The sequence below is a fragment of the Microtus pennsylvanicus genome, chromosome 13, assembly GCF_037038515.1.
Source record: "Microtus pennsylvanicus isolate mMicPen1 chromosome 13, mMicPen1.hap1, whole genome shotgun sequence".
Taxonomy (NCBI): Eukaryota; Metazoa; Chordata; class Mammalia; order Rodentia; family Cricetidae; genus Microtus; species Microtus pennsylvanicus.
In genome coordinates, this window is record NC_134591.1 from 59,018,315 (window position 1) to 59,042,945 (window position 24,631).

General features: G+C 49.8%; 1 protein-coding gene across 5 annotated transcripts in view; it reads left to right on the top strand.

The window, feature by feature from the left end:
• Nucleotides 1-24,631, top strand: part of Dlgap3 (DLG associated protein 3) — a 76,455-nt gene that overhangs the window by 25,874 nt on the left and 25,950 nt on the right. For all 5 annotated transcript variants that reach the window (XR_012907585.1, XM_075947165.1, XM_075947164.1 and 2 more), the window contains 6 exons: nucleotides 1,172-2,326; nucleotides 6,150-6,355; nucleotides 6,679-6,751; nucleotides 17,859-18,072; nucleotides 18,246-18,559; nucleotides 18,953-19,038. Coding sequence is in view for 4 of the 5 variants with exons in the window: in XM_075947165.1 (XP_075803280.1) it covers nucleotides 1,223-2,326; nucleotides 6,150-6,355; nucleotides 6,679-6,751; nucleotides 17,859-18,072; nucleotides 18,246-18,559; nucleotides 18,953-19,038 (1,997 nt within the window). In the remaining variant the exon portion in view is untranslated. The remainder of the gene's footprint in view (nucleotides 1-1,171; nucleotides 2,327-6,149; nucleotides 6,356-6,678; nucleotides 6,752-17,858; nucleotides 18,073-18,245; nucleotides 18,560-18,952; nucleotides 19,039-24,631) is intronic.

A 24,631-nucleotide genomic window follows, 5' to 3' on the forward strand; every position in this document is an offset into this window, starting at 1 on the left:
AGTGTTAGGGAACTAGGAGGAGCCGAGCTGCGGGCAGGGTCTGGAAGAAGCCAGAGCAGGATGGGTGAGGGGGGGGTGTCGGTGTGGGGAGGAAGGGAGCTGGAGTTTTAGGAGGTGCTGCTGTCTGGAGTCTTTGAGGCTGTCCTCTCCTAGTCAGCAGATGGCCCAGGAGCTGGTCTGGGATGGGGGAGGGCTCCGTCTGCCAGATCCTCTGTCCCTGTCCCTCCTGCTGTCACCTCCTCCTGCCCGTAGCTCCTGTCCTGGCAGCTCCTGGAGTCCTGATGGGAGGCAATTCTTGCTGAGAGCTGACCTCTCCTGTCCTGTAGCCTTGGCAAGCCTGGGATGGGGGCCAGAAATATTGGTTCACAGTGGCTTCTCCACTGGCTCCTGGCCTCACTCACCCACTGTTCCTGGGAGTAAGAACTCCTGGGTTCCAGTCTCAGTCTAGTGGTCACGTGATGTCTGGTCTAACCAGCGTTCCTTCTCTGGAGTCTTTCCTGCCTCTGCAGTGCCCTCCATGGAGAGGGAGTGTGGCAAAGGGTGATGGCAAGGGGTGGGCTGTGGGGAGTGTCTGGAAGCCAGCAAAGGTAGACGGAATCAACTCAGGTTTTCCTGCCGATGGAATTCTCAAGGTGGAGGGGAGGGGTGTTAGGGAGTGGCATGGAGATGTGACTTGAAGTTAGTGTCGTCTTCCATCATGGCGCTTGGGTGCTCTGTCTCCAAGGCCTGACATCAGCAGCAGAGGGTTGTGGGATAGCGTTGGGGCAGAGGGATGGCTGTGGATCAATTTGCTACAGCTTAGCGTGTTAAAAGCCAGTTCACCTAATGATGGGTTTCTTTGACTCTGTTGTATGTCTGCTTGGGTCTCCTTTTGTTTTTGATAATCTAAGGATATTTAAAAGCCCATTTGGCTGAAAGCATTCCCTCTCGTGAATAAGTATTTATCAAATTTGCCGCACTGATGAATGATGGAATTATTTTGCGCCCTTGTCTCTTTGTCTGTTATGACTGTTTTAAGGACTTTTCAGTCCCTGTGTGGAGAGATAGTATAATTAATCACAATAAATTGGTATGCACTACCACCAGGGATGCCACGGTGCCTAGTGAAAGATGATTTTAGGTGAAGTGGCCTGTTGTTCAGTCCAAATCCTTTTTCTCCCTATTTTCTCAGGAGGTTCCTGGGGCCTGGCCCCCAACAATATGAAGAGCCTTTGCTGAGGCCATGAGGGGTTACCATGGCGACCGAGGCAGCCATCCCCGCCCAGCCCGCTTTGCTGACCAGCAGCATATGGACGTGGGCCCAGCTGCCAGGGCCCCGTACCTGCTGGGCTCCAGGGAGGCCTTCTCCACCGAGCCCCGCTTCTGTGCTCCAAGAGCTGGCCTGGGACACCTTTCTCCAGAAGGGCCCCTGAGCCTGAGTGAGGGCCCATCATCCGTAGGCCCTGAGGGAGGCCCAGGGGGGGTGGGGCCCGGGGGAGGCAGCAGTACCTTCCCCAGGATGTACCCCGGCCAGGGCCCCTTCGACACCTGTGAAGACTGTGTAGGCCACCCACAGGGCAAGGGTGCCACCCGCCTGCCTCCCACACTCCTGGATCAGTTTGAAAAGCAGTTACCAGTTCAACAAGATGGCTTCCACACACTCCCATACCAGCGAGGTCCAGCAGGGCCTGGGCCTGGACCTGGATCTGGCCCTACCCCTGAGGCTCGCAGCGAGAGTCCTAGCCGCATCCGGCACCTGGTTCACTCTGTGCAGAAGCTCTTTGCCAAGTCCCACTCTCTGGAGGCACCCGGGAAGCGAGACTATAATGGGCCCAAGGCCGAGGGAAGAGGTGGCTCTGGGGGAGACAGCTACCCTGGCCCAGGCTCTGGAGGCCCTCACACCTCTCACCACCACCATCACCACCACCATCACCACCACCACCAGTCCCGGCACGGCAAACGGAGCAAGAGCAAGGACCGCAAGGGGGATGGGCGCCACCAGACCAAGGCCACAGGCTGGTGGAGCTCTGATGACAATTTGGACAGTGACAGTGGCTTTCTGGCGGGTGGGAGGCCCCCTGGAGAGCCTGGGGGTCCCTTCTGCCTGGACGCTCCAGACGGGTCCTACCGGGACTTGAGCTTCAAGGGCCGTTCGGGCGGGTCAGAAGGCCGCTGCCTTGCATGCACTGGCATGTCCATGTCACTGGATGGACAGTCGGTCAAGCGAAGTGCCTGGCATACCATGATGGTCAACCAGGGCCGGGACGGATACCCAGGGGCCGGGCCAGGCAAGGGGCTCCTGGGTCCAGAGACCAAGGCCAAAGCCAGGACTTATCACTATCTGCAGGTGAGGCTTGGTGGGGCGGGAAACCATGTTCTGAGTCCTCACCAGTCTGGTCCACTGGGGAACAGTGGACGTGGCTGGGTGGAATCCAGCTGTCCCTGTACTTGGAGGTCTTGAAGGCAGGAGGCTCTGCCTCTGCCATGCCTTGGGTCCCCTTTGGGGCTTTACTTTATTCATTTGTACAATGACGGGACTGCTCTAATTTGAGCGTGAATGCCAAGAGCAGGAAGACGTCTTGACCTTCTGATTAGGACAAGATGCGCTGACCTCTGTCTTCTGTTGTTGAAGGCAACATGAGGTTAAGGCAGCGGATGGGGCAGAGTGGCATGACCTAGAGTACTGCCTTGGAGCCTGGCAGCCGGAGAGAAGTTCATCCTGCCCCGAGCCCTTCCCTAGACCTTTTATACTCAAATCCAGTTGGTCCAGTTATTGGAATGTGAAGATGAGATTCCAGAACACGCCTCTCCTGGGAGCTGTCATTCTGGGCTATGGTGTGGTGGGACAGTCCAGGAAATGACGGGGGAGCCTGGAGGCATGCATGTTGGGGGTTTTCCAAGGCTGGTGACACAAAGGAGTGAATCCTGTTGTCCCTACAGGCAGGGCACAGTGATGGCTGAGGAGTTCTCCCATACAACCTTGTGGTCCCTTTGCCAAGGCTAGGAGCTCTGACCCCTTTTCTGGGGCTTTTGTTTTAGCTTCAGCCAAGCCATACTGATTTTGTTATTGTTCCTTTCACTTTTGGAGGAAAAATCGGTACAAGTTTTGGCGATCTGGCAGACTTAAGGGTATCTCCAAAGTCCGCATTTCTCCTAGGTTGTTAATCCACATTCGTTCATGATACAGTGATCAGGGTCCCTGCTGCCCGAGAGCTCACAGTAGCCCAGGGAGCAGATGGTAAGCTGTGTGACAGAAGAGAATCCCGAGTCTTGTGGGAACACAGAGGAGGCTCCTTGCTCACCTGTGGGTGGTGGCTAGGGCTGGCTGGGGGAAGCTTCTGTGCAGAATGGCTCCAGAGCTGAATCTCTGTGAGGAGCTGGAGTTAGTCAAATGCAGATCGAAGGTGTTCCAGAAAGATCCTACAGCGTGTCGGAAGGCATGGAGAGGTGAGCTTGCGTGAGCCTTTGGGGTGACGTTGGCCTTGCCTGTCAGTTGTACTCACGTTAGTACCCTCCTGGGGGAATCTCATGGAAGCCCAAGAGAGCAGATTGGACCATAGGAAAAACAGGACTAGACATCTGGGATCTGAGCTGTGTGGGTCAGCTTCCTGGGTGGCAGGGGCCCCTCCTCCCCCGGCACAAGACCTGGCTACCGTTTTGCTGCTCCCTGCTGCTGCTCCAGGGTTGGCCTGACCTCCCTGGGGGCTTTCTTTTTAACATGCTCCTCACAGTGTCCTGCGGAGGAGCAAGGAGCTCCGCAGTGGCCGTGGAGTGGGAGCGCTGCAGTGTGGCAGTGCGCGCCCTGGCTGTCCCATTCGCTGGCCTCCCGCCACTCCTCTCTAGAGGATGGGGGCGGGGATGGCACGCAGAGCCTGGGGTTCCAGAGCATCCTAACAGGATGGGGCTTGAGCCCATTTGTGGGTGAACTGAAGGCTGCGTGGACCTTTCCAAAACAGCCTATACTTTCCTGGCACAGAAGTGGGGGATGGGGGAGGTGGCTCACTCTGACTGTGTGACCTGACCTGGTGTCTTCATTAGGATATTACCTCCTCTTTTTTTCTTTTTCTTTTTAAGATAGGGTCTCATGTATCCCAGGGTGGCCTCCAACTGACTGTCTAGCCCGAGTTGTCTCCATCTGCCTCCACCTACAGCGAGCAGTAATACATTGCCACACCCAGCTTCCTGCCCCTTTAACAAAAGCCCGGTTTCTCTCACTGGATACTCTGAGTCTTTTCTGGATCCCCGCTTCCCCCTCAGCTTCATTCATTTCTTTTCTGCTCCCATCTTCCTTCTGATGGAGCTCTGGCCGCTCAGTGAGCCCGCTCCCTTATGAGAGTATTGCCCTGCACCTTCAGCCTTCCCGTGAGTCCCCCCTCTCTCAGCCTTGCTCCTCTTGGAGCCTCCAGACCCGCCCTGTTGTTAACCACTTCCGTCTACTGTATGCTTTACATCCCTGCTGCCTCCCCAGCCTTCTCTCCTTATATCCCATCTTCACAGCCTAGGTGACCATCATGGACTCCAACCCCTGCCGGGTTGGTCCCTCCCTCCTCCACCAGGGCTCCTCAGCCCCTTCATCCCTCTGCTGCCCCTGTTGTTAGAGACGTTCTTGACTGGCACAGCTGCTTTGATCCTGAGACATTTCTCCAGACCCTCGCCCCCTACCACGTCCTGTCATCCCTGTCTACAGTCCGTGGAGTGTAGATTTCTCTCCTCGCTTCCCTTCAGTTTCCAGCGCAGTCAGATTTCCACACCCTGCCTCGAAAGTGCTCTAGGTCGCGGTCACCAGTGGTCTTTGGACCGCAGCGCCCAACAGTGCCTTCAATGCCTATAATAGTAGCCACCATTTACTGAGTGGTTCCCGTGCGCTAGGCGTTCTGTGTTGCTTGTTTATCCTTCCCACCAACCGTTCTGATGTAGGTATAATTACTTTTACCAATTTACCGACCGGGAAACTGATACTTGGCGCTTATAATTAGCTTAGCTCAAGTTCACCTAGCTAGCAAGCGCCAGGGCAAGCCTTTGCACCGGGTCTCCTAACTCCAGAGCACAAGTTACTCACCTCGGAGAGCACTGTGGCATTTGACATAATTGACTCCTTTTCTTCCCGAAATGTCTCGTTTCTGTGACATGGCATTCTCCCGACTCCCTCCTACCCCTCTGCCCACTCCTTCTCAGGTGATGTCACGGTCCCCCTTTCCTTTCTTTGCAGTCCTTTTTAAAATGCCAGTGGGTCTATCCGCAGCCCCTTACCTCTTCTCCCCCCCCTCCAGGGAGGGTCTCCTTTACTCCTGGGCATCTGGCTGCCACCCTTGCTCTCTGCATGTCTGCCTCTAGCCCACCTCCCCCAGCAAAGCCCAAGACTAAGCATAACAAACACCTCAGTTCTAGGCCAGACTCAGGGTACTCAACACTGAACCCGTCACCCCTTTGTCCCAAATGAGTTCTGCGGCTCAGAGAAGGACAGTACTCCCACTCCCGGGTCCTTAGCCATCACTCTTCTCAGTCATCATGGGCTCCTCTCAGCTCCTCTTCCTTCCCCCGCTAATCAGGCTCACTGATGCTCCTCACCACCTCTCTACAGCGTCCTCCTCTCCTCCTCTCCCCCTTATTCTCATTGTCTTCATTTAGGCCGCATCATCCCTTGCCTGCATAACAGCCTCAGCCGCCTAATTAGCTTCCCTCCTGCCACTTGAGCTTCTGCCTGGGCCCTGATCTCCTGACCATGTAGCCTCGGTCTAGACCGTGGAAAGTGCCTCTGTAGTTCCCTGAGAACCAGGAGAGAGCCAGAGGATAGGGAGCGGAAACATGTTAACAGGATGAAGAGGAGAGGTGAAAGGTGACCTAGGTCAGGTGATGCTGGACATAGGGGGAGATGATTGACAGGCCACTCAGGCCTCCGGGCTTCGATGTCTTGGCATCCGATCTGTCACTCTAGGCTCTTTAGCTGACCTTCTGCTGAGTGGCTAAAGGTCTCTGGAGGATGATGTGACAACTCCTACAAGGGAGAGGAACACCCTAAGACATCCCATCTAGGTGCTTTGTGATCTCTTCAGTGTAACTTGTTCCCCCAGCAGGACGGAGCGCCTCCTGCTGGCGGTGGGAGGAAGAACACCCTCTCCTCTGAGCTGGAGGATGTCTTGTCTGAGAGGTAGAGGCCCTTGTCCTTTCAGGTGCCGCAAGATGACTGGGGGGGTTACCCCACGGGTGGCAAGGATGGGGAGATCCCCTGTCGCAGGATGCGGAGCGGCAGCTATATCAAAGCCATGGGGGATGAGGAGAGTGGAGACTCAGACGGTAGCCCCAAGACATCTCCCAAAGCACTCGCCCGACGCTTTGCCTCCCGCCGCTCTTCCAGCGTGGACACAGCCAGGATCAAGTAAGGACGGTGGGGGCGGGGGTGTTGGAGATGATTCTGAGTTCCTGCGGGAACTGTATGTTGTGGGTTTTGCATGGGTAGCCCTGCTTAGGCTTCAACAGACCAGCTTGCTCTGCTCCATATGGGGTGGAGTCCGTCTCTGTCTTAGTGTTTCTGTTGTGGGGGGAAGAGACCTTTTACCCTAAGTCTCCTGGGGAGTCTTTTTGTTGTGTGTGTGTGTGGGGGGTTGTTAAGAGGATCAGAACCTAGTCAGAGGCTCTGATATTATCACGCCCCTCTCCCCAGCACACTCGCGTTCTGACTCTGGCATCTGCTCTTTGCAGCTGCTGTGTCCCACCCCGGATCCATCCCCGGAGTTCCATCCCTGGCTACAGCCGTTCCCTCACCACTGGACAGGTAGGGGGTGGCCCTGTCTATTCGGAGGGAAGGGTAAGAAAGGGAAGTCAGCTCTGTGTTCTGTCTACACTGCGATGTCAGTCTGTCCTTGGAGGGAAAGCAAGCCTGGTTCTAGGGAAACCTTGAAAGCTGCCTATGACTTCCAGAGCTTCTTGGAGATCCCCAAGAACCCACCAAGTGTGGTTAAAGTGGTGAGTGTGCTGGGAAGGACAGCATCCTTTCTCTGTGGCTCTCGGGCCCTCTCCAGGCTTCACTGCACCAGACTCATAAGTGAAAGGTACAGACAAGACAGGGGCAGAGCTGGTCTCCTAGGCTGTCTGGGTCTGAGTTCTGCTGCCACGACCTCCATTCCCTTGGACTACCTTCCCTTTCAACGCCTCTGTTTCCTCTCGTCTTTGGGATGATAAGAGCTAACTAGAAATGCTGGCACACGCTTGTAATCCCAGCACTCTTGTAATCTTGGATCGTGAGTTCAAGGCCAACCCTGGTTACTAGTAAGACTCTAATCTCAAACAAAACCCAAGGACGGTATTAGTGTAAGATAACTCTCAGGGGATTTGTGGAAATTCAGCAGAAAACATCATTCAAATGTGAGGTACTGGCTCCAAACTGATGTTTTATAAAATTGAGTTCCCAGGCTGGCGATGTAGCTCAGTTATCAAAGGGCTTGCCTAGCATGCACCAAGTCCTGGGTTCGATCCCCGTACTGCATAAAACTGCGTGTGGTGGCCCATGCCTGTCTCAGGAGACAGATCGATAGTTTAAGGTCATCCTCAGTTACCCAGCGAGTTGGAGGCCATTCTGGGGTCCAGGAAACTCTCTCTCAAAAAGAATAAAGTGGTTTCTATAAAGTGTGGGCCTTCTTTTTCATGAAATGGAGGCCATGGTAGTTGATATTTGAGTGTAGAAGATAGGGTTGAATAGAGGCTGAACTACTTACCAGCCAAGTGACCTGGGGCAAGTTACATGACTTTTGAGCCCCTTCCTTCCCTCTTTAAAAATAAGCATCATAATAGCACTCTTGGCACATAGCCAGTGCTCAGTAAAGGTTAGCTATTTTTACTGTTTGCTGGGGGGGGGTGTGGAGAGAGAAATGCAAAAAGCCACGCAGAAGACCGTCCATCGGCTCCTATTGTGAGCCTCGGCAGCCTCTCAGAACCCCTTTCTTTGTTCCGTTTCCTCAGTTGAATTCCGATTTGGCACAGCTGTCTCTCTGCATCAAGCCAGCCTCTGCCCCCAGTGCACTAGTTAATACCCAGTCTTCGTGTTCCTTGACGATCAGTGACATCTAACATAGTCGATGACCCTTCTTCCTGGGACACTTTTCTCTAGTGGCTTTTTGGGTGTCACGCCCCCTTCCCCTTCCCCTGACGAAGGCTAATTCTCAATCTGCGTCTCAGGATATCACCTGAGTTTTCTGGGGCTCTGTCCCTGCTCGGTTTTCAGCACCCAGTCCGTAGGTGACCTCATCCAGGCTTGTAGCTTTGAGTATTACTGAGAGCCTGTTGACTCCCAGATGCATAGTTCCAGAAGCCTCCCTGAGAGACCAGGCGTGTGCATGGAACCGTGTACTGGAACACACTTGGATGGCTGCTACAGACACCCCCAGTTCTCCTCCTCCTCAGAGCTATGCTCCATCCACTGCCATCGCCTTTTCAGATAATGGCAGGTTTGTTTTTCTAGGACTTTATGGTCCAAAAGTCTGAAGTCAGTCTTTTTTGGTCTTTCTTTCCTCCCTCCCTCCCTCCCTCCTTCCCTTCTTTCTTCCTTCCCTCCTTCTCTCCCTCCTTCCCTCTATTCCTTCCTTCCAGAGCTGTGATTGAACTCAGAGCCTTTCTCTTGTTGAGCACACAAGCCATCACAGAGTTATACCCGCAATCCATGAAGTCAGACTGTTCTGTCTGTTACATATGCTGTCTCCTTTGGTCCCTCAGCCAATCCTGTTCACGGTATTTCTGGCCCCATCCACCCTTCACCAACTTCACTGCAAGTGCCCCCCTGTCTTGGTCAGGGCTGTCGCACTGCCTTCTTGTTGGTCTCTTGTGTTTGTCCTGACTGCAGCTCATTCTCTGTCAGTGTAGCCAGAACAATTATTTAAAAATATCACGACAGCTATTTACCTTCCTGCTCAGAGCCCTCGCCTTGCTCAGAGGAGCTGCCCGGGGCTTACAGAGCCCTGTATGAGCTGGCTGGTGTTAACTCCTGTCCATCTTCCAGCACGTTCCCTTCCCTTCCTCCACCACACCTGCTCCCCAGATACGGGAGCTCGACTCCAGCCTTGGGACTTTAGCTTTTGTTCCTGCCTAGATGTCTCCTTCCCAGACGATCCCAGGAAACCTCTCTTCACTTTCTTTTATTCAGATCTCCTCCAACTGTTCTGAAATTTGAATCTAAACCTTCCAAACATTTCCTATTCCTCGCCTTCCTCCTCCCCTCTCTCTTCCTCCCACTTTACATTATCTAACAGTGTATATACTTGGCATGTTTCTCCTGGAGGTGTGACTTAGAGCCTTTGCTTTACAGAAGAGGAGGGAGAGGCTTAAAGCACCAGAGATGCTGCCCTCTTATCTCTAATGATGCTTTTCCTCCTGGGTGGCTTTTTCTCTTTAGTATTTGCCTTGAACATCCCTTTCCGTCTTTGGCTTTAAAGCGTTTTCTCCCATATGTTTCAGGTAGGTCTTTTTAAATAGATTTGCTCTTACATCCATTCGGTAATTGCCTGAGAGTTTTTTGTACATTTATATTTATTGTGATTGCTGATAGGCTTGCATTTATTTCTATCATCTTACTTTGCGAGCTTTCCATTTATTCTGCTGCGGTATGGGAGTGCATGCTGGGGCGCATGTGTGGAGGTCAGGTGACGACATGGAGGAAGAACTGGTTCTCTGCTTTCACCATGTGGATCCCAGAGATTAAACTTCGGTTGTCAGGCTTGGTTGTAGCAAGCACCGTCACCAGCTGAGCCATCTTGTCTCGTTCTCTCCAGCTTTATATGATGCTTTTCTTCTTTCCCTTATGTCTGTCTGTTGGTCTGTCTTTCATTTGTGTTATGATAGGTTCTCACTGTGTAACACAGGCTGGCTTATCACTGCTGTGTAGCCCAGGCTGGCTTTGAACTTGTGACCATCCTCCTGCCTCAGCCTCCTGAGCACTGATGACAGGTTTATGTCAGCACACCTAGAAGAGTTGGCGCTTTTCTGTTCCTTTGCTGCTGTCTTTGGATTGATTGAGTTTGCTTTATTCTTCTCTCTGCCAAATCCCACGCTGGTTTGACAGTTACATATTCCATTTTATTCTTTATGGTTACTCCTGTAATTTTAATGTGCAGACTTGACTTAGTCTGAAGCCGACAAGGTTTGCTACTCTCTCTCTCTGAATAATGCAGAGTCCTGAGGGGACTTTAATTTTGATGACCTCGTCCTTTTCTTTTTTAAGCAATAGAAATTCATTTGGGGACAGGAGAGTGGTTCAAGCTTGGCGACGGAATACCGGCCCAGCATAAATGAGGCCCAGGGTTCTCTCCCCAATGCCCACATGAAAACATTATTTTCCTGAAATTCTAGATGCTGAAAGCGTAGTGTTAATAGGTCAGCTGCGGTGCTTTCCTCTGTTGAGGGACTTGGGTTTTCATCTTGGTTAAAGAAAAGGCATTTTAGTGTTGTCGTTCTTTTTACGTGTATTCACTTATTATCTGTTTGTTGTGTGTCTTTACCTGCGTGTGCGCTACGGAGGACAGCTTGGGAGAGTCTGTTCGCTCTTTCCACTATGTGGGTGCTGAGGTCATCAGACTTAGTGGTGGCTATCACCTTTACCCGCTGGGCCACCTCACAGTGTGCACGCTCAGTCTCTCTCTCTCCTTTCAGTACCAGGGCCTTACACGTGCTGGAGCGTGCTGTACTGTTGCGTTATAGCCCCAGAATTCTTTTGTTTTTACTTTTTGGATTATATTTTTATTTTAGTGTGATGTGTGTGTGTCCCTGTCTTTCCGTGTGTGCATGTGGAGGACAGAGGACAATTTACGGGAGTCAGTTCTTTCCAGAGACTGAACTCAAGTCCTTCACCTGCTGAGCCATTGCCAGCCCCCCAGAACTCTTTTAACTTTTTTTTAATAAATGGTTTTTTTTTGTCATTGTTGTTGCTTGGTTTTTTGAGACAGGGTTTCTCTGTGAAATCCTGGATGTCCTAGAACTAGCTTTATAGACCATGCTGGCTTTGCACTCACAGAAATCTGCCTGCCTCTGCCTCCTGTCTTTCTAAGTAGGTCTTGAAGTTACTATCCTCCTCCCTCAGCCTCTTGAGCAGTTGGTATGACAGTCCTGCACCACCAGGCCCTGATAAATCACGTTAAATTTAATGGAGGTATATTTTACGAAATTTTTTTTCCAGAAAATTTGTTTTAATATTAAATGGAAACTTTGTTTAATCCAAGATCACAGCAAAATTAATGTCTCCTGCATTTTACTGTAGGTATATGGTCCATTTTGAGGGTGTTTATTGGGGGAGGGCATGTGACATTTGATTTTCATCTTGCGAGGAGCCATATGAGGGTCTCACGTAGCTCAGGCTGGTTTCAAATTCAGTATGTAGCTGAGGATGATCTTGAACTTCTGATCCTCCTGCTTCTGCCTCTTGAGCGCTGGGGTGACAGATCTGTAGGGCTGGTTTTATGCAGTCCTGTGGATCGAGCCCTGGGTTTCATGCGTGTTAGGAAGGCACTCTGCCGACTGAGCGGACTCCTGGGCCTTGGTCGTTTTTACACTATTACTCCTAAGGTGTGTAAGCTCCTGTCGCCTGCCCTTTTCCGTGCCATTCTCGCTTCCTAGATGAATTCCTTCCTCCTAAAGTGTGTTCTTTAGTTACTCCAGGGACTGTTTTTAGAAAGCTCTGGCTGGTTGATGTAATTTAGCTTATTAGGGGCATCCATGCTTACTGTTGCCCCGTGCGTCTCTGAGGCTTTGCTCATTCTATTCCGTAGTGTCTTCCTCTCTACTCTTTGGATTGGACAATCTATGTTGTTTTGTCTTCAGGTTTGCTGACCGTGTCCTATATTAAACCTCTCAATGGAATTCTTCATTTCAGTTATTGAACTTTTCAGCTCTTGAATGCATATTTTTTTCTTTCCTTAATTTGTGTGAGCGATTTTAATTTTTTAATGTGTGTGTGTGTGATGTATATGTGTATGTATGGTGTGTACTTTGGTGTACACACATGTCACAGTGCACATGTGCAGGTCAGAGGGAAGCTTTATGGAGTTGGGTCTCTCCTTTCACCTTGATGTGGGTTCCAGGGTTGGAAGGTAGGTAGCAGACAGGCTTGCCTGACAAGCGCCTTCACCTGAGCCGTCTCACCGGCTCCCCCATTTGTTTCTTCTTTTAAAACAAATTAATAGCCGGGCGGTGGTGGCGCACGCCTGTAATCCCAGCACTCGGGAGGCAGAGGCAGGTGGATCTCTGTGAGTTCAAGACCAGCCTGGTCTAGAAAGGGAGTCCCAGGACAGGCTCCAAAGCTACAGAGAAACGCTGTCTCGAAAAACCAAAAAAAGAAAAAAAAACAAATTAATAATAACAAGGGCCCAGAGAGATGGCGCGGCACTTAATGGAGCATATTGCTCCTGCAGAGGACCCAAGTTTGGTTCTTCGATCTCTCATCGTGCTGTGATTACAGTGCCCCAGGGAATCCAGTGCTTTCTGCTGGCCTCTGACGACACCTGAATGCACATATACGCATAATTTAAAAATAATCATCATAATAATTTAAAAAATCTGGATTGGATATAGTGATGCATGTCTACAGTTCTGGAAAGCCGATACAGGATAATGTTGCCTTCAGCGTCAACCTGGGCTACATAGTGAGTTTAAGGCTAGCCTGGGTACTCCCAGGAGACCCTGACTAAACTCCTCCTCCTCCTTCCCATTTGTTTATTGTGACTTCTAGCCATGAAATCATTGTTGCCATGCTCGCCTCTCAGTCTTTAAACATGGCTTCCTCTAGCTCTTAGAATATGATTATAATAAATTCTTTGTAGTTTGGGTGCGATAAGCCCAACATTTTGAGACCATTTATGCTTTCTTTATTTGCGTGACATAATATTTTGTTGAATACCGAGCGTTTTAGGTAATATGGTGTGACAATTCTGGGCTCTTATTTTTGCTTCCCAAAGATTGCTGCTGCTTTGTTTATTTGTGTTAATTCCTGGAGTAAACCTGTGAAGTCTGCTTCTCCTGCAGCACGCAGCCTCTGATGTCTTTGCTTTTTTTTTTTTTTTTTTTTTTGCTTTTGCTTTTTAAGTCTTGTTTCCTAGAGATGGCTCCAGTGTCTGCTGCATAGCCTCGTTTTGGCCAAACATTGGGTAGAAGTTGTCCTCAAAACCCTTGAGCCAGTGCGGTTTCCTCTTTCAGCCTGTGTTTGTTTTTAAGCCTTTTCTGGCTTTCATTCATCACCAGGGGCTCTTGTGTTTCCTGCACGTGTGCACACGTTCCACTGCTGAGGGACATGGCGGGGACGGTGTACAGGTTCTCAGACCATTCTCTGCTGAATTCCCAGAATTCTCTTTAAGAGATCAGACCAGGACCAGTGAGATGCCTCAAACGGTGCTTGAAGTGCAAGCTTAGAGACGAGGGCACGGTTGTCCTTTGATCCCCACACCCGTGCCACAGCACAAATGTGCATACACATTATGTACATACAACACCAATAGAAAAAATTTAAACATAGCCGTCTAGCCGTTCAACCTGTTGCTAGCCCCAGAGCCTGGCATTGCTGCTGGCCTTTCTGCTCTACACACTGTTCCTGATAGTGCTCAGTTCAGGGGCCTCTGGCCGTGAGAACACATCAGCTGTTTTGATTGCCTGTAGCACAGTGTCTGGAGTGCAGCGTCCCTGAGAGCTGGGGCCTTGGGGCATGGGCACAGGACCGGAGTCCTGCCTTCTCACCCAAAGCTTGGTGATTTTCACGACACATACATACCCTCTTGTGTGCCTTTGGTCTGTCCTCAGAGTGACAAAATAGTTGTTTCTGACAGCTCTGTCCATCTTTAGAGCTGTCTGGGGAGTAGGATTTGTTGTTCTCATTCTTTTTTGTCTGAAGTCATGAGGAAGTCTAGGGAATTCCTAGTCAGCGTCGTCTCTTAAAACATTGCCTTCCCCACCCGTCCCAGTGTCTCCATATGGAGCTCCGGTTAGTTGTGTCCGGGGCGTTCCCTCCATGTGTCTCAACCTTTCATTCATGTTCCCTCCCTCTGCTTGGTATTATCTCTTTATTAAAATGTCCTCTATTGTTAACTATTGTTAAATTTCACTGAGATTGTTTTGTTTTGGTTTTTTTTTTTCAAGACAGGGTTTCTCTGTAGCTTTGGAGTCTGTTCAGGAACTAGCTCTTGTAGACCAGGCTGGCCTGGAACTCACAGAGATCCGCCTGCCTCTGCCTCCCGAGTGCTGGGATTAAAGGTGTGTGCTACCACCACCTGGCTCACTGAGTTGTATTTTTTTTTTAAAGAAATTTCTTGGAGTTCTTTTCAAATCTTTATTATGAACTCCCCCAGTGTTTTGTTCTTGCTTATATTTTTAACTTTGCAGGGGTTTTGTTATTGTTTATTTGTTTTTTATGTGACAGGGTCTCACCTAACTCAGGCTGGTATAGAAAGGAAGTGTAGTGGAGGATGACCTTGAACTCTTGATCCTCTGGCCTCCACCTCTGAGCTGTTGGGACTATAAGCATTCACCACCATGCATATCCAGTTTTATCATTTAAATTAGAAACCTTTAAATATAATTTAATACTGGGTACAGTGTGTGCCCTGAAGGGTTCTATCAGAGATATCGCACATGTAGACAAAGATACCTCGTCTTCACTGTGGCCTCTTCTTGGTAAGGCCAGAGCAGCTTCTGTGAGGCCTGATCTCCTGGGATACATTCTGTGGCTGTTTCTGTTGGAATAGTCCTGATCTAAGAGCGCTCGGTGTTCATTTTTAATCTGGGCCATGCAAGCCCGTGCACACGCGGTCCTGAGTCTATGGGAAGACCGGTTTGTGTGCACAGCTTCTTAGAGGATTTGCCTCCTTTCCCTTCCCTGGTGTCTCAGCTGCAGACTGGCTTCCCTGTCGCGGGCACTGGTGATGATTGATAGCATGTTTTCCCCTCGTCTACATTATCATCAAAGGTTTATGAAGGTTCTCATTTCTGCTTCTCATTTGGGCTTCACACGGGCCCCAAGTCTCACTCCGGCACCAGAGTGGGTGTTAAAACTTAGACCTCTGTGCTGAGACCGGTAGCCCCTGCCCCCAACCTTCCGCCTCCACCAGGCTGTTTGCAGCATTGGCACACACAGTTCATATTCTGATTTTCCAGGCTCCTCTTTGCATTCATCCCCTGGGGACTGATCTCGCTTTCTTGTGAGCTCAGCTATGCATATAAAACAACACTATGTTTCACCCAGTGTCGCGAACCGCTTTGAAGTGGAGGCCTTTCCCAAGGTGAGCCGAAGCGAGTAACCTCCTTCAGGTGTCCAGGATATTGCCTGGCCCCCAGCTGGACCCACCAACTCCAGCATGCTCAATTTCCAATTAGATCCAGCCCGAGTATTTTCTTCTCTGTGTCTCGCATGCTTAGAAACAGCTGGTGAGGCTGACTCAGGCTGAAGTCAGACTCAGGATCTCATTTCCCAAGAGGACTCCTTTAACTCTCCTGCAAGTGGGTTCTGGGAGAAGTCGGGTGCAAGTCCATGTAGGGGTAACAGCAGTATTCACAGAGAATGTTATCATTTCATAATCATAAATGGTATAGGTCAGCTCATGTACTGCGTTCCTCGGAGTCTATATGTGCCTGTGGTTCCCTTGTCTTTGTTGGGACCGAGTCACCTCTTGGCCAGTCCTATTGGAAGATGGGAACTGCTTGTTCTTCCTCTATCTGTTCCCTCTGTCTGTTTTGGGTGGAGTTCACTCAGAGTATATTTATCAGTGGGTGGGATTTGAAGGGCCTTGCAACCCCTGAGACCGAGAGGCCTCTCATTCTGAGTGGCCTTATCAATATGACCCAAGACACTCTTGCTGCTGCTCATAATAGTAGCCAGTGTTTACTGAGCATCTATTGTGTGCCTGGTGCTTTACACAGAAGAGGATTGGAGGTAAATGCAGGGCATTGGAGTTTCAGAGATTCCTTCCATCTTGGAGGCCCCAACAACTCGAGCCCAGAGTACCCAGAATGCCAGGGTTAACTCAGCTCCCCTGTGCTCTAGGCAGAACTCTTGGGGCTGAATAGTTTCAGTGGGCAGTGCCTCAAGCCCAGGAATGGCAATTAGTGTAGCTCCTGTGTTTCCGGAGGGACTCTGGCACCAGCTGCCCTTGATGCTTTCGAAAGGAGGACTGAGCCAGGTACAGGAATCATGGGAGAGCCGCTGCTGAGAACGTACCTGCTACAGGATCTAGAACCTGCACAGTTGCTACAGGATCTAGAACCTGTAGTGTTTGGACTTCTGCATGCTGGTAATGAAGTTGCTTTGGGAAGGTCACAGGAAGAAGTCCAAATAGTTCTGTGTCATTCCTTGGGTCTACACGAGTGCCACCGAGTGTAGTTCTAAACCAGCAGGTTTGGTTTTAAATATCCAGGCAGCAGAAGTAGAGAGTGGCATCTCTAGCTTGAGGGCAGGTTCCACAATCCAGGAGATTCTGATGACCAACCAGCTTTGCAGAGAACCCAAGAAGTAAGGTTGTAGTTCAGTTTTACTACTTGCCAGATTGGCATCCTTGGGCCAGATGAGCCTTCATCTGCCTGTTGGTAGATGGTGCTGGAGAGGCCTGCTGTAGTCAGGGCAGAGTGTCTAGGGAAATCTCCCGTCACTGAGGAGGCCAGGTTAGGGAAATACTGAGCTGTACTTTTACCCAGGGACCGTGCTACTCTTTCAGGTTTGTGACTGCAGATCACTGTGGTGACCTGAATCTTTCCAGGGAGATGTCACAAAATGCACTTGCTGTTACAGTCCCCCTGGGATGTTTTTGAGAACCTCATCCGTCCAGTGGCCTCTGTACAACATCAGCAGGGGCTTTGCTCTTGGACTCGGTAATGGCAGCGTTGTAGTTCTTCGGAGCAGCTGGCCTGTGCTGACCGGGTAGTCCTGGCGTATCTGCATGCCACCGAGGGCTCACTCTGTGCCAGTACCTGCTCCAGATAAGACATAAGACATGTGTCTATGTCAGCTCTCTCTGTAGCCCTCAGCCAGTGCCATTAGCACTCCCATTCGATAGAGGAGCAAACTGAAGCCCCCAGATTTTCATATGTCCAGGCCACACTTCTAGGAAGTGGCAGATCTTGAATCCACACCGTGGCCCATGCAGGAATCTTCATGCTTTGGCTGAGTGGAAGCCCACAGTCAAGTTCATATCCATGCAGAGTGGTGCTTGGCTTTGTATCTGTGCTGTACTATAGACGTAACCATGAAAGTGAGGACAGGGCAGTGGCCAGAGGGTTCAACGAGAGTCCTAGTTAGTAGCTGTGTACAGCCGGGAGAGGCTTGGGACACTTGTAGGTTGGTAACTTTGCTCCGTTACCCATCAGGTCCCAACCTGCCTTTTGGCAAAGGTCTCCACTGTTGCTTTTAATCAGTTCATAGCCAAGAATGGTGATGAATACATATGATCCCAACACTGGGGAGACTAAAGCAAGAGGATTGCTCTGAGTTCTGATGCCAGCCTGGGTGACCGTGAGCTTGAGCTTGAGCAACAAACAAACTAAGCTAAAACAAAACCATAATAAAACATGTTTTCTCCAGAAGACTGCTCTGTTCCCAGAAGCTGTCCAGGAGGGCGAATATTAGTTCCTGGTTCACTCTGACTGGGTCAAGTGAGGGAAAGGTGAGGGATGGGACTAGGTGGAGGGGCAAATGTGGAGGCCTGTGCAGCATTCCTGAAGGGAGGCGTAGGTCAGAGTTTGTGGGTTCAGAGGAAGAATGGACCAGGGTGGCCCCAAGGTAGACTTGGGAAACCTTCTGCCCCCTAATGGAAGAGAGTCGCACAGAGCCACGTCCTCTGTGACCTAAGTGTTCTCCAAAACAAAGCTCCTAGTTGATACCACTGTAGCCCAGCATCTCAATAAAGGTCCCCCTGGTCCTCTACCAGCTCAGCGAGGAGTTCAACCAGCAGCTGGAGGCCGTGTGCGGGTCCGTGTTTGGGGAGCTTGAGTCCCAGGCCGTGGACGCCCTGGACCTGCCCGGCTGTTTCCGCATGCGGAGCCACAGCTACCTCCGGGCCATCCAGGCCGGCTGCTCTCAAGACGACGACTGCCTACCCCTCCTTGCTGCCCCTGCCTCTGTCTCAGGGAGGCCCGGCTCCTGTAAGTATGCTCTCTGTCTGTCCCTGGACGCCAATTGCGTAGATCGCTTCTCTCTGGGTAGGATTAGGCCGGAAGTGGTCGTTGGCTGTAAGGTCCTCTGTACCACGTGGGTGCGGCTGTCTGGGGATGCTGGGCCACCATCTCTATCCTGCATCCTGCGTTCCTGTTTGCAGCCTTCAACTTCAGAAAGGCCCCGCCCCCCATCCCGACGGGAAGCCAGGCCCCACCCCGCATCTCCATCACCGCCCAGAGCAGCACTGACTCTGCCCATGAGAGCTTCACTGCAGCAGAGGGCCCAGCCCGGCGCTGTAGCTCCGCGGACGGGCTGGACGGCCCGGCCATGGGCGCACGCACCCTCGAGTTGGCGCCGGTGCCACCCCGGGCCAGCCCCAAACCCCCCACACTCATCATCAAGACTATCCCCGGCCGGGAGGAGCTGAGGAGCCTGGCGCGGCAGCGGAAGTGGCGGCCGTCCATTGGGGTGCAGGTATGGTTGGCAGTAATAACTATCCAAGGCTCTGACCCTATGTAGTTGGGAACAAGTGAACGGAGATCGAAAGAGATTTCTGCATATACAGACCTTTAAACAAACAAACCAACAAACCAACAACTTGCCCTGAGCTGCAAGTAGACCCATCTTGGTCATTGATGAATGAGCTTGCCTCCAAACAGCCCATCTCCGTTTCCCTGGTACCGTGTTCTTGGTGAGTGTTGCGCACTGAGCGGCACTCAGTGCCTTCCATCTTGATACTTGTACTCTCTTTCATTTGGGACTTACCAGTCAGCTTGGCGCATAGCCACTCCTGGCCGTTCTAGTCCTCTGGGAGCCCAGTGTTTCCTTGGCTAGCCACAGCCAATGACGCCTCCATCCTGCCTCCAGGTGGAGACAATCTCAGACTCGGACACCGAGAACAGGAGCCGAAGAGAGTTCCACTCCATTGGCGTTCAGGTGGAAGAGGACAAAAGGTAGGTCACAGTGTGGGTCTCTCAGGTGTCCTTGGGGTTTGGAGATGAAGGGGAGCCAGGCCTGTGTAAAGGGCAACGTCTTTGCTAGTCTACTATCCTTGCATATGCTGCCTTCCGGGAGGGGACCACACCTTTGTGGATATGTGCGCGCGTGCGTGCGTGCGTGCGTGTGTGTGTGTGTGTGTGTGTGTGTGTGTGTGTGTGTGTGTGCTTCTTTTGGAGGCCAGAGGTCGATTTTAGTTTTTCTCCTTTTTTTTTTTAATTAAAGAAAAAAAAGTGTGTTGGGGGCTGGGGAAGTGGTGGTGCCAGTGTTGAAGATTTTAACCTTCCACCATGATTTATGGGAATTAAACTAAGATTGTGAAGCTTTTGTGGCAAGAACTTTTGTCCACTGAGACATCCCCCCGTGTTTTCTTGAGACAAGGTTTCCTAAGGGCCTAGTACACACCAATTAGATTTGACTGGCTGGCTGCCAAGTCCCAGGGATCCTCCTGCCTCTGCTTTCCCAGTGCTGGGATTACAAGTGCATGCCTCCATACCTGACTTTTTCACAGGGGTGTCTGGGGATAAAGCTGAGGTCCTAATGCTTGTCTAAGCTTGCCCACCAAGCTCTCTCCCCAGGTCCTTCTATTGGGGAGTCAGTTGTTCATGATGGTGTTGCCGCAATAGCCGATAACTCTGCACCAAGTGCTTGAACTCCCGCCAGTCCGGGTGATCAGGGGCTGCAGGAGAGGTGCAGTGGTCAGGGGAAGGAAAGGGGTGGTGGTGGTGATGGTGGTGGTGGTGGTGTTATCGGTAGGTGCTGAGCAGGCCTCCAGCAATTGTTCTTTAGCAGGGGATAACAGGATTCTGCCAGTCCCTTGTTACATCCTGCGGTGTACAAGTGTATGAGCTCAAAAGAAACAAACAGGAAGATTGCCTCTCGTGGGTCCCTGGCAGTTATAACACTCCTCCTCACTTGGCTCGCACAAGCATTTAACCAGTAGGGGGTACCTATTATGTGCCTGAATCAGGGGTGAATCAGAGATACTAGAATTGCCAGCAGCCACTATTTTGGCATTAGGTGGCCTCAGAAACATTGCTTCCTTAATTTCCAGCTGAAGAATTAACATTGTGAGCCCCGGAGGGAGGCCTGGAAAGAGTCCTCTCTGCTTTGGGAAGCCTGGAGGGAGACACTTTCACTAATGACCAGGTGGTAGTGCCGCGGTGGCCCTGTGTGCCCTCTAGGCTTCAGTGACACCAGACTGGTGGTTTGGAGTGTGATGGCAGGGAACCTTCTTGGCAAGGGCTGCTAGGGCTTTCATGGCAATTGAAGACATTAAGGCTGTAGCTGTAGCCGTGGCAGGGGTGACGCGAGAGCCTGTGTGGCATCCCCTTATAGCTGTCCCCGGGCACCCGTGCCGAGCCTTCCAATCCTCCCAGGGTTATTGCCGTCTCTGGGAACCTCTGGAGTAGCCTTGTTTGAGTGCCTAGGCGGTCAAGTCTTGGGGCTCCTGGGGGAGTCACTGTCTCTGTCCATTCCGTGAAGCACCGTACTCCTTAGATGCTAGGAGACCAAGCTGCCCAGTTACCTGACCTATCTTGCAGCTGCTGTCCTCCAAACCCTTAAGAGGCCATGAAAACTACATAACAGTGTCCTGCGTGGCAGAGTTCCTTTGAAAACCATGGTTTGAATTAGAGAAGGAGTAAGGGTCATGGGTGCTACAGCTCGGTGCTCCCAGCCTCCTTCCAGCTTTCCCCAAACCAGCCCCCAAATCTTCATTGGTTCCCTGGGAAGGCTTTTTGGACTCCTCATGTGGATAGGCCGCTGCTGCTGGGCGGTCCTCTGTTCCTTCAAGCCAGAGACCTGCAAATGTGTTGCTGTGGGCCTTTGATGAGCACACCACCACCCAGCCATTCAGTGATGATGTCAGTCAACCGATAATTACTGAGCATTTGGTATGAGACAGTTCCTGGGCTGTGTATCAAATGCTCTGGGAACTGTCAAAGATAAGACTTTTTACCTCATAGAAGTTATGGGCTAGAGGGAAATCAAGACTGTATAAATAATTCATGATTAAGAACAGTGTTCTGTGTAGCAGTATAATACATAAAGAGGGGAAGAAGTGGACTTAGAGTAGGTAGATGAGGGGCACATGGAGGTGATATTGGAGACAAGCATTTGGGGGAGAGGGGATAGCGTGTGGGGAGGTGGAAAGACTTGGGTGTGTGTTGGGAACTGGGGGGAGGGTCGTATGGCCAGTGTGGGGGGAGTGGGCAGTGCTGAGAGCTGGAGAATGCTGGGGCCAGGTTGTGCAGAGCACAGGCTAAAAGACCTGGGCTCTAATTATACGTAATGAGTAGCTATTAAAAGGTTAAAGGAACAGTGTGACTCGCTTTAATTTATGTTTACAAAAGAGTATTAAGTACTGAATGGAGATTTTCGTTTCTTTTTTTTTTAAAGATCGGGTCACACATATCCCTAACTGGCCTAGAGCTCACTTAACATAGCTGAGGCTGACTCCGAGCTCCTGATCTTCCTGCCTCCAATTCCCAAACGCTGGAATTACACGCGTGTGCCGCCACGCCATGCCTGGCAGTAGACGGAGAGTGAGTTTGAGGGGACGAGATAGTAGAAACGAAGCGAACCAGGGTGATTCCCGGTGGTGGGTGATGTTTTGAACTCTGCCGGCTCTTACAGCAGGCTTCTCTCCAATGCATTTATAATTGGCTGAAGCTCATGCATGTGAACTCTTAAGCTCTGGATATTGATTTCGTATTCAGCAATCTTGCTGGGCCCTTATCAAGTCTCAGGTTATCTGATAATCGTGATGGATTTTCTATATAGTTAATTAATTTCTTCAAGTGAAGATATTTTCTTTCAAATCTGTATTTTAAATGTTATTTTTTCTTTGCTGGATGGGATGATAAATGTCTTTAATTCCAGAACTTAGGAGGCAGAGGCAAGCAGATTCTACCTTTGTGAGTTCAAGGCCACCCTAACCTACATAGTGAGTTCCAGATCAGGCAGGTACATAGTAAGATGTTGCTTTAATTTTTTTTCTTATAATAATGTATCAAATTATACACCCTGTTGAGTGGTAGTAGACTCACCAAATTCCTGACTTGTGTGTGTGTGTGTGTGTGTATGTCTGTGCGCGTGCGTGCATGTGTACACTCACGCTACACAGTGTCTGTGTGGCAATCAGAGGACAGCTTCCAAGAGTTGGTTCTCTTCCTCCACGTTGTGAGTCCCAGAGATCAGATGTCAGGCTCAACAGGAAGCGCCTTTTACCTGCTGGACCATCTCACTGGGCCTGAGATACACTTTATTTATTTTTATTTTATGTGTCTGAGTGTTTTGCCTGCTTGTGTGTATCTGCATACCACATGCATGTGGGACCCCCTAGAACCCAGAAGGGGGTGTCGGATCTCTAGAGCTGTAATTATAAATAGTTGTAGGCTTCCATGTGGGTGATGAGAATCGAACCTGGGTCCTCTGGAAGAACAGCCAGACTCTTAATCACTGAGCCATCTCTCCAGACCCCAAGGTAGCATGAAAGATGACATTTGTAACAATTTTTGATGGGTACCATTTTTTTCCCTTTAGGAATTCTCTTCTGTTCCTACTCTATTAAGGTTTTTTTTGTTGTTGTTGTTGTTTTTTAAATGAAAACCTTTGGGCTGGAAAGATGGCTCAGATGTTAAGATGTTTTTGCAGAGGACCAAAGTTCTATTCCCTGAACTTATGTGACAGTTGTCAACTGTCTATAGCTCCAGTTTCAATGCCCTCTTCTGACCCTGGCACATTCAAGTAAACCTCATAAACATGAAATAAGGTAAAAAATTATTGAAAGAAGGAAAGAAAGTCATTTGGTGGTGGTGCACGCCTTTAATCCCAGCACTCGGGAGGCAGAGGCAGGCAGATCTCTGAGTTTGAGGCCAGTCTGGCCTACAGAGTGAGTTCTGGGACCGCCAAGGCTACACAGAAAAATCCCTGTCTTGGTGGGGAGGTAGGTGGGGGGAGAAAACCCTCTCTCCCCCACCTCCTTTTTTTTTCTGGTGCTGGTACGCAAGCCTGAGGCCTTTGTACAAGCTAAGCAAGAGCTCTACTACTGTGCTACATCCTTATCTATATTTTTTAAAATATAATGTCCGAGTTGAATTTGATTGAATGCTGGGAGTCTGCTGAAATGATCTTAGACTTCCCTTCTCCATGTGGAATGTGATATAATGAATAAATTTTCCACGTTGGCCTAGTCTTTCAGACTTGGGGATAACCTCTGCTTGATTTTATTGTGTGCTTAGGTTATATTTGGCTTTAACGGGGCTTCAATAGTGTCATTACCAAGTGTATTTAATCACTAAAGAAAGCTGTCCTTGACATAGGTAATATAGTGTCAGGACCCTAGGCGTCTTCTCATTTGTTGCTCTTCCACCTTTGTGTATTGCTTCATATACAAAAAATTTGGAGTTCAGAAATTATATTTTCTTAGCAGTTGGAAGGAGGGTGGGAGAAGAATGATGCTGTTTTCTTTTATAAGAGACTTCCTGAAAATTGTACCATTTTCACTGACATTGTTGTAACTGCATCACTTGGAGCCACCTAGCTGCAAGGGAGGCTGTGAAGTACCGTCTGTAACCCAGGAAACAGCTCACAATCAGGGCTTTTTTTTTTGCTAAAGACTAAACCAAAAGTGAATATATGGAGCCTTAGCAGTATTTCTTCTTCCTTCCTTTCTTCCTTTTCTTTTTTTCTTTTTCCTTTCCCTTTCTTTCTTTCTTTCTTTCTTTCTTTCTTTCTTTCTTTCTTTCTTTCTTTCTTTCTTTTTTGATACAAGGTTTCTTTGTGTAGTCCTGGCTGTCCTGGAACTTACTCTGTAGACCAGACTGGCCTCCAACTCAGAGATACCTGCCTGCATCTGCCTTCCTGAGTACTGGAATTAAAAGCCTGCACCACCATGCCTGGTTGTCTTAGAAAGTGGTTTTAAAAATCAGTCTTGTTATATTATTTTTTAATATTGGCCCATAAGTTTTTTAGAGACGATCTCTTGTAGCCCAGGTTGGCCTAAACTCTGATCTTCTTGCCTCTATCTCTCAAGTGCTAGGATTACAGGTGTGTGCCACTAGGCTTCTGCCATAATTTTGTTTCAGTTATTGTTCAGTTTAGATATTATGCTCATGCTAGACTTATTTTTTTTTAATTTTATTTTATGTGCGTTTGGCCTCCATGTATGTCTGTGAGAGGCTGTCAGAAGCCCTGGAACTGGAGTTACAGACAGGTGTAAGCTACCATATAAGTGCTGGGAATTGTATTCGGGTCCTCTGGAAGAGCAGCCAGTGCTCTTAACCTCTGAGCCGTCTCTCCAGCCCTCATGCTAGACTTCTAACATGAGTTTGATAGCGTTCTCTGTGTGTGTTCTTAGAAACAGTTTTATAAAGCAGAATGATATTTTCCCCAAGACTTAGCAAAGGTTGCCTATACAACTTTCTAGTCTAGTGCCTTTTGGGGAGTGGAGAAGTTTTAAAATTATCTTTAGTTTATTTATTGGTTATTAATCTATTTTGGCTTTATTTTTTCTTCTTGAGTCAGTATTTTTAAACCATTGTATAA